The sequence below is a fragment of the Apiospora phragmitis genome (genome assembly GCF_038363925.1).
Source record: "Apiospora phragmitis strain CBS 135458 chromosome Unknown utg000006l:1.0-5683423.0:1.0-5690449.0, whole genome shotgun sequence".
NCBI classification, from domain to species: Eukaryota; Fungi; Ascomycota; class Sordariomycetes; order Amphisphaeriales; family Apiosporaceae; genus Apiospora; species Apiospora phragmitis.
Window position 1 is genome coordinate 2440705 of NW_027117404.1, and position 14339 is coordinate 2455043.

At 54.2% G+C, this 14339-nt stretch overlaps 6 protein-coding genes across 6 annotated transcripts; 2 read left to right on the forward strand and 4 right to left on the reverse strand.

The window, feature by feature from the left end:
- Positions 1-172: 172 nt before the first annotated feature.
- PG994_006008 (uncharacterized protein) lies at positions 173-1433 on the reverse strand (the record flags this gene model as incomplete). Its single annotated transcript, XM_066857417.1, has 3 exons — positions 173-397; positions 482-703; positions 753-1433. 3 exons carry the CDS (start codon positions 1431-1433, stop codon positions 173-175), a joined length of 1128 nt encoding a protein of 375 aa, XP_066716686.1.
- A 580-nt stretch (positions 1434-2013) lies between these two features.
- Positions 2014-3375, reverse strand: PG994_006009 (uncharacterized protein; the record flags this gene model as incomplete). The annotated part of the gene is made up of 1 exon (XM_066857418.1): positions 2014-3375. One exon carries the CDS (start codon positions 3373-3375, stop codon positions 2014-2016), a length of 1362 nt encoding a protein of 453 aa, XP_066716687.1.
- Positions 3376-5744: 2369 nt separating this feature from the next.
- On the forward strand, positions 5745-6197 carry PG994_006010 (uncharacterized protein; the record flags this gene model as incomplete). The annotated part of the gene is made up of 1 exon (XM_066857419.1): positions 5745-6197. The coding sequence occupies one exon, from the start codon at positions 5745-5747 to the stop codon at positions 6195-6197; it is 453 nt and encodes a 150-aa protein (XP_066716688.1).
- Positions 6198-7593: 1396 nt separating this feature from the next.
- PG994_006011 (L-galactonate dehydratase) lies at positions 7594-9055 on the forward strand (the record flags this gene model as incomplete). Its single annotated transcript, XM_066857420.1, has 2 exons — positions 7594-7756; positions 7833-9055. The coding sequence occupies 2 exons, from the start codon at positions 7594-7596 to the stop codon at positions 9053-9055; spliced, it is 1386 nt and encodes a 461-aa protein (XP_066716689.1).
- A 757-nt stretch (positions 9056-9812) lies between these two features.
- On the reverse strand, positions 9813-10918 carry PG994_006012 (uncharacterized protein; the record flags this gene model as incomplete). Its single annotated transcript, XM_066857421.1, has 2 exons — positions 9813-10365; positions 10470-10918. The coding sequence occupies 2 exons, from the start codon at positions 10916-10918 to the stop codon at positions 9813-9815; spliced, it is 1002 nt and encodes a 333-aa protein (XP_066716690.1).
- A 1109-nt stretch (positions 10919-12027) lies between these two features.
- PG994_006013 (uncharacterized protein) lies at positions 12028-13872 on the reverse strand (the record flags this gene model as incomplete). Its single annotated transcript, XM_066857422.1, has 1 exon — positions 12028-13872. The coding sequence occupies one exon, from the start codon at positions 13870-13872 to the stop codon at positions 12028-12030; it is 1845 nt and encodes a 614-aa protein (XP_066716691.1).
- Between the last annotated feature and the right edge of the window lie 467 nt (positions 13873-14339).

The following is a 14339-nucleotide window of genomic DNA, read 5'->3' on the forward strand; positions in this document are numbered from 1 at the left end:
TGCACTGCGGGATGAGAGTCATAGAAAGGAATAGAGTTGCTTCGACTTCCACGTAGCCGAGAGCAGCCAGCTTGCAGCTCCCAGAACGCGGCTTTGACAGCATCCAATCCTATTAGAAATGGGTCATAATACATAATCTCGTAAAGGTCTCTCCTACTGTACAGCGTCAGTGCTAATCGTCGCCCATGATGTCCTCTATGAGGCGCCGGCCTTGATCGCGGCCACGATCGCGGCCGCGCTCCGCCTTGATGTCGCGTTCTGATGTGACCTGCATGCTCACGTCCCGCTCCTCATCTTCGTCAACGTCATCATCTTGCGTTCCAGACTCCTTAGCTGTGGCTCGCTTGATGCGACGGACCAAGAGATCGTCGAAATATAGGTCCCTTGTTCTCAAATCCTGTTATTGATATTGATTAGTAGCGAAACTCAAAGGATCTCGGACCTTGTCCATTAGAACAAAAGAAGAGCAGGATCGATTCACCTTATCACAACCGGCTAAAGGGCATTGCTTGGCGGCGCCGTTTTTGGGTAGGTACTCGAGGATGGCTAATTTTTCGAAAGAGTGTTTACACAGTTTCGATGTGTACGGCTCTCTCATGACAACCATACTGAGAGGGCATCGGTAGTCCTGGACCTCTCCGGCAACAATGAGGTCTTCGTCGCTGTCCTCCTCTGCCTCGTCACCACCACGCTGGTCGAACCACTTTGTTGCATCTGGTACGGGCGGGGGGTTCTCCTCCCCTACTGTGCACCGCATCGTGCCACAGCTTCTTGAAGTGGATGTAGTCGTTATTCATGCCGTACTTCTGGTACATGGATTTCGAGTTGTACTCTCCCGTCTGGGCTTCCCGGAGCTCGGCGAGGAAGTGCCGCGGCCCCTGCACGTCGAGCGGGTCCTCGTCGGGGTTCGCTTCCATGTGAATCTGGGCTGCGCTGGCTTCATCATCGAGCAGCGTCTGGATCTCTCGCAGGGCCTTCTTTTCGTCCTCCACCTCGACCTGCCAGTCGATCAGTTCCCGGACGGCCTCCTCGCTGCTTTCTGTCAGCTCGGGGACGACCTCCCGGAGCTTCAGTGCCGATTCCTTCATGATGCGCTCCGGCTCGCTCGGCTCCCCATCTCCCTTCTCGCGCCGCTTTGCTTGATGAGACTTCACCTCATCTTTGCGCTCGGCGTAGTTGTCATTCATGTCGCGGACGCTGTCCTCCAGCATCTTCAGCGTGTTGGCAAGCTGGTCATTGTACTTGGTCGAGTGTTGTTGGCTCGCGAGGTCGAGAATCTGGCGTCGGGAGTGAGCGTTCAATGGACACGACGGGGGTTCGTATGCTGGCAGCTCGAGGGGCCCGGGTCTGCGATCTTGTCGTGCTGAAGAGGGTGTGGCGCTGGACCGTGGTTGACGAGCAGAGCCAGAAAGCAGGCGCCGACCGGGGGGCATGATGGATGCTGCGCAAATGAACTGAGCTCTTGTATCGGAGATTTCTGAGAATTTACACTGCTGAACGACAATTACAACGATTAATCAAAGACCTTTGAAGGTGGTGCCGCAGTAAATGCAAGAACAGATGGTGGTAAGTTTGGGGAGACGCGTTGGACGCGTCGAGCTGGCAGAAGCCATTAAGATAAGCAAAGTCACCTTATCGGTTCGGGCGGTTGACCCCCCGCATCGTCATCATCACCATCACCATCACCATCACCATCACCAGCACTAACACCTCAGGAACTTCAATACAACAGTGCTACGACTTGGCGATTATCAAGAAAGATTGGATTACAGAATTATCGTAAAATCATTAGTACCAATGATAGACATGCAGTGCCTAACGGCGTCCCAATATCCAATTCCACGGCGCCTCTGCGGTTTGCCCCGCCCCCGCCGATTCCCCTTTCTTTTTGCATTTTCCAGTTCCGTCCCGGTATAGATCCATCTAACCGACCCCTGATATTACCCGCGTTTAACCCAATACCATTCAATCGTACATCTTCAAGTTTAGTACATAAGAGAAAGTAACCCCGCTTTACTCTAAAGCGTCATCATAGACGCTCTCGCTCATGGTCCCATCGCTACCCGTCATCTCGTCATGGATTTTCTGGAGCGACTCGAGCCAAGTGTCAAACATGGCTAACATGGATCGCTCCTGGTCTCGGGGCATCCGCCTCTCAAAGACCTGCTCCCGCAGCTTCTCGTAGGCCTCGATCATGACCCAGACCTGCAGGGCCGCTGTTTCGGAGCTGGGCTTGAGTGGGATCCCACGGGCTGCCGAGGACAGCTCCCTCGTCAGGAGATCGACAGCGATGTGGAGGCTCGGGTTTCCTGTCGTGCTAGGGTGCATGGATCGAGCCTGGAACTGCTGCCTCTCGAGTGAAATTCGCAGCGGTGCCACAGCTGGAGGCGATGATTGCTTGAAGTACATTGTGTCCTCGTCGGAGGAGTCCACCAGTGTTGAATCAGAAGAGTACGGCGAGCCGATGGACGTCTGCGGCGACAGTGCCTCGGGTTGACAAGCGCTGTTACGTGGGCTGGAGTGGTGGCGGTCAGGAGTCCTTGGTGCGTCGCCGCAGACAGAGTCGCCAGCCTCTGTAGCCCGGTCACTCCAACTAAACGAGCGCGTCTCCAGCAGCGCTTTGTAGGAGTCAGCGATGCGATCGCCACTTGTGACCCTCTGGTGGCCTCCTCGTGGGGGTATCTCTAATTGGCCGATAGAGTGCACAGGCGTCTTCGCATGGCGCCTGTGCTTCGTAGCAGCTAACTCGTCCGGGTTTGGAGACGGGACTCTAGGAGACCTAACATACGTTGTATCAGAACTGAATGAATGTTTGGATGCCTGCCTGGGTTTGGGATTGTTGATGGACAGGTGGGCGAACTCCGGTATGGCGGCCGAAGAGTGCCGCCGCAGTTCCGCCAATTTCACCCTCGCTTGCTCAATCCCGAGCGGTAGCTTTGTCGGCTGTGCTTCAGGCTGCTTCAGCTGGGCTTGGTGGTGATGTGCCTTAGTTCCCGGCACGGGCTTCCTGGTTTGTGGCTGGAGATCGCTGCACTGGATCGACAAGCGCCTAGAGGGAGGGTGTTGATACGAGCTTTTGCGCACGAAGTCGCTCCATCTCGAATCACTCAGATTTGAAGGTAGCGGTAGATACGTTTGGTTTTGAGGAGCGGGAGCGGCTCGGCTCGTATCGTAGCTCCTGCGACTCGTATTGGAGCTCTTGGGTTCCACGAAGTGAACGTGGTGCTCTATGCCCTCAGGGATAGTGTTGTTTGCCGCGAAATATCCGCGCTGTTGGGACCCGATCTTCTGCAGCTTCCGCCTCAGCTTCTTGCCCGAGTGTTTCAATGCCGAAGGCGGCATGGTCGTAGTGACAGGAGCTCTGTATGAATCCATCGTCGCTGTAGCTCCAGGTTGGTTCAGCTAGAAAGAGTGGTGGCACTTGCTACCTTGTAGTTGACATAAATCAAGAGAGATAGGATGAGGATGTCAAGAAACGCCAGTATCCAAACCCAAGCAACAAGAAATAGACGAGGCACCTAATGCTTTGTTCAGGATCAGATATATGATACGGACCAAAGTGCTCTTAAAATATGACGTGTGGTAGTCGACCCATCGTGGGGGGGCCTTAGAACCAATACGAAAACAGGATTTCCCATTCGCTAAGGCTGGGGCTATTGGTGTGCCTGACTGCATTAGCTATAAATCCAAAAGAGGTCGTTGATGGAGGGCTGATCCATTAACATGGGGCCGGTCCCGACCACCCCGGTCAGTTCGTGAGTGAGCGAGCCCAGCATCGCGATTTTCACACAGGTTTCTTGACTTTCCCAAGCCAAGAAACCAGAACATGGTGGTGTCCTGATTTAGATGGCAAGCAGTGAAGCCGGCCCCAGACTTCAGCACAGACTGCACTTAAGCTTCGGTTTAGTGTCTCCACGTCACCATGCCCTGGTCGGGCACCCAAAGGACCAAGGTTAACTCGGGATGATCGATGAGTTAGATGGTCGCCGCTGTGTAAGAAGATCAGCAGTTTGGGGCAGACGTGTCTGACTGCAGAAAACCCAAAGAGCGGGCAGGATTGCGTTCTGCTGTACGACTGGTGAAACTGGCTTTCGAGGCATCCATCTTATCCTCATCCTCGCCCACACTCACATGTCGTTGGCTTTCTTCAGCTGAGCTGGCCTACCACAGACTCTACAACGCTGCTGCAGTAGCAGAATAGTACGTGGTAGGGTCAATTAGTGGAGTTGAAAACCAACATCCTTGCCAGAATCGGTGCTCGTAGCCGCTGACCTGCATATTTCCCACTGATGTCATACCCAGAGTGGTCTGGTGGTATCGCTAAGTGAGCAATACGAGAGGTCTGGATTCTCTAACGCCCAACGGTTCCAATCATCGAATGTTCCACCCAGCCGACTCGAGTCAACACGAGCTGAGATACCTCTACGGAGTACCATCGCCAGTTTTGTCAATGCAACTGCTCATATCCAGACCTGTGTCAGAACTCAGAAGATGGATGGCCGGATTGGGATGAACTTTGCGCATTTTAGACCTTTTCCGAGACATGTTGAGCAGAGTTTTCCTTGACAAGTGCCGGACTCCCAGCTGCACAGACCGAAGCAAAAGCATGGCGGAAGCAGGCGATGATCTGACTGATACATACATTGGCGCTGTGGAAAAAAGACTCGTGCGGTGTAAGCACCTAAGCTTACTTCCCACCGGCCACGCGGCCAGGGGAAAAAAGCATCCAATCCACCGGTACGTGCCATTCAAGCGCTGCACTCGTCCGGTCCTTCACTAAGACTAGGTACGTTTCTGGGAGGCACACCACGGGCATGCAGCATGCACCTCGCCCGTTGAATTCATTCATTGCCTCACTCGATTATTCGAGGTGGGCTATGCTTGAAGCGAAATCATCAGGTAGGCAACGGACAAATTCAAGATCTATTTTTTGTACTGTTTGCTCGCAGCCCAAATTTTCTTGTCGGAGACGGGCCGTATTTGACGAGTCGACGTGACCGGCCGATGCTCCGCTGCATTGCCTACCTCCGAAGAGGGGCAATGATTATTAGGATTGACGGTAAATCAGTTGATAACGAGATAAATTCATTCATCAGAGCATTATGCCACGCTATTCTTGCCTTCGAATCCGAGTTGAAATTTGGAATGCATTGGTATTGTTACATAACGATATTGAAAACCAATTACGCTTCGAACTTGGCGCTTGTGATAGACGCCCTAATGGCCCTCCGGGGGCCCTCCGGGGGGTGTTTTGAAGCTTGGGGGGGATTCTCATTGATGTTATCGTATGTTTTCTGAACAGGTCCTCACATGATTGCACCTGAGATGCCCGGAATAACGAATAGCCAGCGGGTGCGGGGGAACTCGCCGGCATATCTTCGAAAAAAGGAACCGGCCCGGCGGTACCACTGGACTAAATAAGAAGAAAGTAACCAGCTACTAATACGATACAATAGCATATCACTAATGCTACTGCAACTCTACCATCACGCCTTATCAAATGTTAATAGCTTCATGACGCATTACCCTACCTCGTACCTCCTCGCGAAACTCCAGGGCTCGGAAGATAAACACCACGGCACACCACATACAATAAGGTAGACACGCGTTATCTCTGAAACCCTCACCCCTTTCAAGAAGAAAAAAAGAAATAGCTACCGTGACGTGGCAATGGCATCGGGTCGTTTCGTTGATCCAATGACCCTCCTGCGGGTCACGCCCTCGTCACCTCGACGGCGGCCGTCATGTTCTCCGTGGACCAGTACCTGTTCCTCGATAACATCCTCGTGGCGCCGCACCGCGAGCGGGCGAACGAGATCGTCCCCTCCTACTTCAAGACATTCTTCCGCAAGGGCATCTGGATCATCATGACCGCCTATCCGTTGTCCATCGCCACCGGCGTCGCCAACGTCTACCGCAGCAGCGGTGGATCGGCGGCCGCGAAGCTCAGCAGCGGTAGCAACAACGGCGCGGGGCGCTGGTATGCGGCTGGTGCTGCCCTGGCCTTGGCGCACTACGCCTTCGTCCCCAGCATCATGTACAGGGTCCAGGCGCTGTTCGAGGGCGAGGGCAAGGGCGAGGGGAATAAGGACCTCAAGCGGTGGCTGGACGTCCACCTGGTGAGATCGGTTATGGTGGATGTGCCCTCATGGCTATGCTTTGCGACGGCTTGCCTGAAGTCTCTGGGACCCCAGTAGAGAATGGATGTGTAAGACAAGTCGCTTGAGCCCTGGGCAGCTGGGGAAGGTGCGACAATGCGAACATGTCTCGGCATGTATAGGATATATGCCTACCTTCTCATCGTGTGATGTGAAAAAGTGAGACCAGTTTGCAGCACTGCAGATGTAGAATAGAGATACTCGCATAGGTAACCACCGGTTGCCAAGGCCCTGTAGCAGACGCAGAAGGATTTGCGATAACCCGCAGGCTCCATCTCAACAAGCAGCCCAGAGATATGTAACGTTGGATTCGCGCGGTTTTCATTCGTTTTGCGATATGCTTGATTATGTATGCTGCTAGTTCCTTATTTAATCTTGCCTCCATGGCGAACAGGCACTTCGATAAGCTTGTCCGTGCTCAGACTCTTTTGTCTAGACGACCCTTTTACTCTCAAAAGACACTTGCGAGTCAACGTCTAAGCCGTTACGATTACCGAATCCAATACTGGAACATGTGCCACACACGCATTTTCCGGGGTGTGTTCTCGCCTGTGTTCGGCTGGAGACGGTGGTACAATCATTCGCATGTCCGCTTCGTTGCTTACCATCGCTTGCCAACTGTGAGATGGAATCAAACGCGAGCGCTCTCGCGTGGTACGCGCCGCCTTGATAACCTTCGAAGCTCGCGAGGGCGATAGAGTTGAAATACATACTTCCAGTTCTATTGGGTGTAATTGGCATCTTTTGTGGAGAGCAATGTGTACCCGCGCTAGGTCTGTACCGGCGCCAACGAAGGGGAGCCGCGAGCGATGCAGGTCCCCGAAGTTGCTTGGCATCTTTATCTTGGAGCCAAGGCTTTTCTTCACCTATGTATTCGTAAGTTGATAAGATGTCAAGCTCTGCATATTGGAAGTGCCGTCAGCCAGGCTTGACAACCAAAATCAATCAGCCTCAAGAAAGCCGAACAACGCCGGCTCCATCTCCGGCCCACGATGTTACCCACTTCTTCCCCCATGGTCGGCTGAAGCGCCTCATCCGAGGTGGTTTTCCCACCAATAGAAGACCCGGACTAGCACACGGGTCAATACACCCCCAGACTATCACCCCACGACGGGGCAGCGCTGGGCTAGAATCGCGATAGAATGCCCCTCCTCCGTGCAGTACATGCAATTTGTGTGTCCCTCGTGAGAGAATGACAAATGAGGAATGAGGGGGGAGAAAGGAGAGATTGGCCTATGGCATGGCAGGGAATTCGATAACGACACATATGGTCTCTACGATTTCTGTAGGTATTTATTTCCGTATGTCGCTCTAACCTTGGTCTCGCTCCCCAGGCGAACTAGCTACTTCTTTCCCCTTGGTTTACGTAGCTATCTCTTCCAAGTGCCCATTCGTTGTCACAGGTGGCTTTCTTAGCGCTCTACCGTAGCCCAATATGCCCGAGATCACTATCACTGGATGGTCCACTCGGGACGTGCGATTTCCCACATCCCTGGATAAGACCGGCTCCGATGCCATGAATGCGGCTGGCGACTACTCATCTGCATACTGCATCTTGGAAACGGACTCCGAGTTCAGCGGGCATGGAATGGTGGGTAGTGGTTTCATCAACTCCTAATTTGTCTTTCATCTTCTTCTTCGTTACACGAGACCTCCAAGTGGTGAGACTAACAGACTCGGGCTTCCGGGATCAGACCTTCACCATCGGCCGCGGTAACGACATTGTCTGCGCCGCCATAAACCACCTGGGCGACCGCATCAAGGGGCGTACACTCTCGTCGCTGGTCGAGCACTGGGGCGAGACGTGGCGGTACCTGGTGAACGACTCGCAGCTGCGGTGGATCGGGCCCGAGAAGGGCGTGATCCACCTAGCGCTGGGCGCTGTGGTCAACGCGGTCTGGGACCTGTGGGCCAAGGTGCTGGGCAAGCCGGTGTGGCGGATCGTGGCGGAGATGACGCCGGAGCAGTTCGTCGACTGCATCGACTTCCGGTACATCACGGACGCCATCACACCCGAGGAGGCCGTCGCCCTGCTGAAGAAGACCGCGGCCGACGGCCAGAAGGAGCAGCGCATGCAGGACGCCCTCGCCAGCCGCGCCGTCCCCGCCTACACCACAAGCGCCGGCTGGCTCGGCTACGGCGAGGACAAGATGCGGGGCTTGCTGCAGGAGACGCTCAGCAAGGGGTACCGGCACTTCAAGCTGAAGGTGGGCGGCAGCCTGGCGCAGGACCGCAAGCGGCTTACCATCGCGCGCGACGTCATCGGCTACGACCGGGGCAACGTGCTCATGGTGGACGCGAACCAGGTCTGGAGCGTGCCCGAGGCGATCGCGTACATGAAGAGCCTGGCCGACTTCCGGCCGTGGTTCATCGAGGAGCCGACGTCGCCCGACGACATCCTGGGCCACAAGGCGGTGCGGGACGCGCTGCGGCCGCACGGCATCGGCGTGGCGACGGGCGAGATGTGCCAGAACCGCGTCGTGTTCAAGCAGCTGCTCATGTCGGGCGCCATCGACGTGTGCCAGATCGACGCGTGCCGGATGGGCGGCGTCAACGAGGTGCTGGCGGTGCTGCTGATGGCCAAGAAGTACGGCGTGCCGATCGTGCCGCACTCGGGCGGCGTCGGCCTGCCCGAGTACACGCAGCACCTGAGCACCATCGACTACGTCGTCGTCAGCGGCGCGCGCTCCGTCCTCGAGTACGTCGACCACCTGCACGAGCACTTCCTCCACCCGTCCGTCATTCGCGACGGCTACTACCAGACCCCCATGGAGGCCGGCTACAGCGTCGAGATGAAGGCCGAGAGCATGGACCGCTTCGAGTACCCGGGTAAGGAGGGCGTGAGTTGGTGGAGGACGGATGAGGCGAAACCTATCCTCGAGGGCGAAAAGTACTAATAAGACTCCTCAAACATGAGAAGGATATCTAGTACAAAAGGAGTGGGAATCGCTTCCTAAAATAGGCGTTATTCCTACTACAGGGCAACGATGGCATCCTGTGTGGCGACTGTGTTGGGTTACACAATCGCTTTCCCTGTAACAACAGTTCGGTTAAGCTCGCCGTAGAGGCAGCTTCGGAATGGTGTGCGACCGCGGAGGTCGTTCAGCGAGGCAACGATGGCATCTCGTACGTGTATGAATATGGGGCTCTTGTCTCGAGATATGCGTCCACTATATACCCATGTAGTTTCAATAATGTCAATGAATTATACATTACTCATTGGGAGGTCTTGAGCTCAGCAATTGCTGGATTGGAGAGAGTCGCTACGAAGCGTGTCGGCGTATTCGCCATTGGCGGCTTATTTCCACAAGGGGTATAATATCGTATCTGCGTTGTCTCTTTACAAGGAAACTATGACAATCCAAAGCGAACGGCATCATAGCAGGTATGAGTTTCCATTACGTGGGTGATGGTGAGGCCCACCCTGATTACATTAATTTTCTATCAAATGTACTCTATCCCTCCTTCTATTGCTCTATCGTGTCTAGAAATGCGAATTATCTTTGGAGTTGATTTGGAAATCAGTTTCTAAAGGGACCGCAATGCTACGCCTCCAGCTATGGTAAAGTTCGTGCGTCTTCCGCCGTGTCTCCTACTGCTGCTGCTGCTCCTGCTCGGCAACAGCCAAAGAGTGCATCGGTCACAGTTCAAGAACTAGTGCTTCATAAACACCAAAATGGCCGCTACGACAGGAGCGGGGTTCGAACCAGCAGGCATTGCCGGATGCTGCGTCAGGTCGTAGTGGCCCGTGACATACCACTGGTCGCCGGCCGTCTGGTTGCCGACGTCCAAACACAGCCCCATGGACGAGATGCGCGGCGTGCCGTTCTGGTCGATGTAGTGGGCCGACCCGCCGTAGCTGGCCTGGGACGCGCAGAGCGTCGCGCCGTTGCTCGTCAGCGTGTTCGTGATGCCGCCATCCTCCAGATGGCCGCCCACGGCGGAGACGAAGCCGGACTTGGGGAGGGTGTAGGGACTGGGCATGGTGGTGTCGAAGGTCGTGTTGGTCGGCGCCGTCAGCAGGCCGGGGCCGCAGACGCCCGAGCTGTCGAGGTAGTATGGGGTTAGGTGCTGGAAGTCTGCAGTGCTGTTGATGGTTTCCCACTCCATGATCAGGTTGTATTGCTCGGCAACGGTGTTGTAGTTCAGGATCTCGGCATAAACATCCATGCTGGCGTCAGGCAGGAGGTATCCCTGCTTCTGAGTCCTAGTATTCGCCCCATGTCAGCAGACCAGTCCGTAACAGGATAAGTACTTAGGCAAAGAATGACTAGGCAACAGATGAGGGTGCCCTATATTGCTATTACTCACCCGTTGCGGCCCAAGTCGTATGGCAGTCTTTCATTGGCGCTGAGGAAGGCTAGTTCATTCTGCGAAGTGCAGACACTATCCTTTCGGGCGGTGGTGCTGATGAATGAGCGCTGGAGCTTGGCACCGGTGTTGATGTGGGCTTCTTGGCCGTTGGTGTACGTGAGGAAGACTCGGTGTTTGTAGATATAGCAGGATCCAGAACAAGGTCTTGTAGCGTCTTTCAGGTCCAGCGCAAAAACGCCACCCGGTGACTGGTTGCCAACAGTGAATGGGCCAAACTGGATCTGGACTTTCTGGGATCCGAGGCTCTGGAAGTTCTGAGGTGGGAAATAGGTTACTTGGCCAGGACTGGTAACCTTCACAGGTGCGGCGGAGGGATCCTTGAGGTCAGGGATACCTGCGACCAGTGCCATGAAAGCGGCAATGAGAAGGAAGAGAAGCATCGCCATTGCAGTGACGGGATCTGGTTGGTTTCAGTCCTTTGAAGTGTTCCGGAAGTCTTGGAAGGAGGAAGTGTCAAATGACAGAAGCTATTGGAATACAAGAGGCTCTAGGAAAGTATTAAAGAGAGTTGGAAGAGAGCTGGAAGGGAGTGTGGTGATTGAGTGGGAAGTTGGAGGAAAGAAGAATTTGATGGGAGTTGGAATTCCTTATATAGTTGAAAGGAGGAACCCTTGGTATCACACTGATTCAGGTAAGCGATATCTAGCAACAAAACCAGCTACAGTATTGGTAGTTCCGAATGACTGTAGGTAGAGCCACAATGAAGGCCAAGTATCTAAGCAGACGCGATATTCTTGACAATATTCACCTTGCAGGTGGGATCTTCTGGATTCAGGGGCGGTGACGCTCGTCCGCATATGCCGGTGGTGCAACCAAGTGACGAAGGAACATGCATACTATTTGATAGTTTACTCTCCTACGGCACTGTTTCCACTGGGTATACTTCGACAAATGTGCCAGATAGCATTCGAGTGCGCCTATGTGCGATGGATAGGTGAGGAAGAACTGCAGTGTCTTTCGCAGTAGCTTAAGCTGTGAGGCCAACCCCCCAAAGCCAGAATCGCCCTGTATTCACTTTATCTCCAGATCTGTCGTGGCAGGTGTGGATGGCAGGAAGGTTTGTCCTTTGAGTGCAGATGGGAGAGTGCTCATTGCCCTCGCTTGATGGCTTCGAGTAGCACAAACCGTCTTAAACATCGGCTCCGGATTTTCTCCCTCGTGATCTCTTGAGGCACCCAGTCGCTTGGAAACGATGACAATTCTCTGCGACACAATTTAGAGACATGACATCCTCTCGGTAAATCTGGTTCAAACGTGCATCGGGTCAGACCGTCTGGTTCACTTCCCTCGACCCGATCGACGACCCGCAGCCTCTTGACAATCGGCCGCCACACGAGAAACCGGAAATACTGCCGCTATCAAGTAAGACTGCTTCACCAAGAGGGACAAGTATTGCATACTAAGCGGTTAGCGAGAGCTTCAATTGGCTTGTATTAAAAATCTGCTAATCTAGATACACAATCGGAAAGCTGCGGGTATTGTCTCATCCAGATTTCTATAGACATTTGGTCTTCATCCATTCGCTTGTGCCCAGGCCGAGGTTCAGACCATTCCTGGCCCACCAGACTCGGACAGGTCTGTCGTCGCCAATGGCATCTTCCAGCGCCTCCTCAATGTCGCATGTCTTGTACTCGACTCGGTGCGTTCTGCCATCGCCGGCCTGCTCCCCTCGGGCGTACTGTTTCCACCACTCGAGCACGTTCACATGTCCCTGTCGGGTCGGAGCAACCAAAACATAGGCATCGAAGGAGAGCTTGTCGCCCTTCAGTTCCCGCCAAGTGTCCAGTACAGCGGTATGGCCATGCGCGCTGGCAATCTTGCAGACACCCTCTCCATGTCCGACTGGGATACCCGATGATTCCCACCACCTGAGCACCGCCGTTTGGCCTGACTGGGCAGCTTGCAGCAAGCTGCGACCTGGCTTCAGAACAATGTTGTCATCCTGCAGCGCAAGGTCAGCCCACCACTCGAGAACCAGGAGATGGCCTCGGGCAGAAGCCGACTCTAGGGCCGCATCGGTGTACTTCAATGGCAAGCCGGAGTCTCGCCACCAATCGAGTACATGTAAAAATCCCATTCGGGACGCATTGTCCAGTGCCTCGGCGTCGTACTCTTTCTTCAGGAACGATGGAGACGTATTCCACCAATCGAGAATATCGGTTCTGCCATAGACTCCAGAGGCCTTGTTGGGAAGAAGTTTGGCGCTGAAAGATGCCCAGAATACCTCTTTGCTTAAATTTGTCTCGAGATAGGTCAACACCTCGGTCTGGGAGAATTTAATGATGAGCTTGACTGCCAGGGACGATATCCAAGGCAGGTCCTTAGGTGCCTGGGAAAGTTTGTCGCAGATTGCGGCGGACCCAGGACAGGACAAGATCAACCATTCAAGCTCGTTCATATAGATATCGATAGGGGCGGTGAGGCGGGTTCGGTCGGTCTGCCATTCTGGTGGGACTTTGAGAGTTGTGTAGACACCTAGTGCCTGGGCAAGCTCCCAGTCACCAACGTAGTCGAAGATGAATGTCCATATCTCAGGAGGGAGCGCAGTGGCCACTCGGTTGGGCTGTGAGGTATGCAGTGCTTGTTGTGCGGCAACTTCGACGTCGTGGCCAAGACTCAGGAGTTCAGCCTGGTTCTTTATGATACCGACAAGGTCATTGAAGCCATCCCAAGAAACCATACGTTTCAAGGGTGCAGCCTTATCGTACTGCCAGAGAATTGGCGACATCACCTTCACCCAAGTCCACTTCCTCTTGATCTTGCTCAGCTGCTTCTTGGTCATAGGGTTCTCCCACATTTGTATTGACATGCCTGGTACTAAAAGAATCTTTTTGGAGACATCCCAAGCTCGCAGGATCTCGAGCAATAACGTATCGGCAATTCCGCTCATCATCTTGGCCAAATGGTCGGCATCAATCGGCGCCAGGACCAGAATGTCTGCCCATTCCACCAATTCGTACGACGTCTGTCTCGCCGACTCTATGGCCTCCCGTGTTCTCTGGTCCGCATCGATCACCAGGGTCGCCAAACTTCGATTCTCCATGACGATGATGTCGTGGGTCAAGCGCGTGGGGACTTCGTCGACGAGGGCACGCGTCTCGACCTGGGTGTCCTTCAGGAGCCGAACGGCAATGGCCTGGGCGTATGCCACATCTCGCTGTCCGTTCGCTGCGACCAGCATTCGTAGTTTTCTCGTGCGGGCCATCTCCTGGAATGAGGAGCATGAGGAGCTTGTGGTGAGTGCTGGGATGTGGCGACGGCGAAACGACGACGACAAGCCGTCGGGCGGCGGGCTGCTGCGATTGCTGCTACCGGGCATTACATTGTCATCCCACGACATTATTTGCTCCCTGGCAACGCCAATTGTCTCTTTTCGGCGGTATGTTCCCACGTGGGTAGGGTTTCGAAGTTGTCCGAGTGAATTCGAGTCGACTTGTTTGAACCTAGGATCGCTGGCCCCCTAGCGGTTGATGATGTCTCCCAATGCCAATCTAAAGAAGTGCCCAACCCTATTCGGCCCCGACCGAGTAATATGCGCAGTTAATTGATGCCGAGAGGTAGAAGGAAGAGTTTGGAATCGTATTGCTTTAGGAAGACCAATTTGTGAGGGAGAAGGCAGGGTGATATGTCGATACACAGGAGTCAGGCGATCAGGTTTCGTTATGGTTACGAAAGGGTGCTTGTCGCGTCTCACATGGTAAAAAATCCCAGGTCCATGAATTTGCCCCGTTGCTGGAATGATGCGGGATTGTGGATTCCATCAATGCTCCGCAAGGTGCAAAAGTACAGTGCCAAGAGAGCACTAAG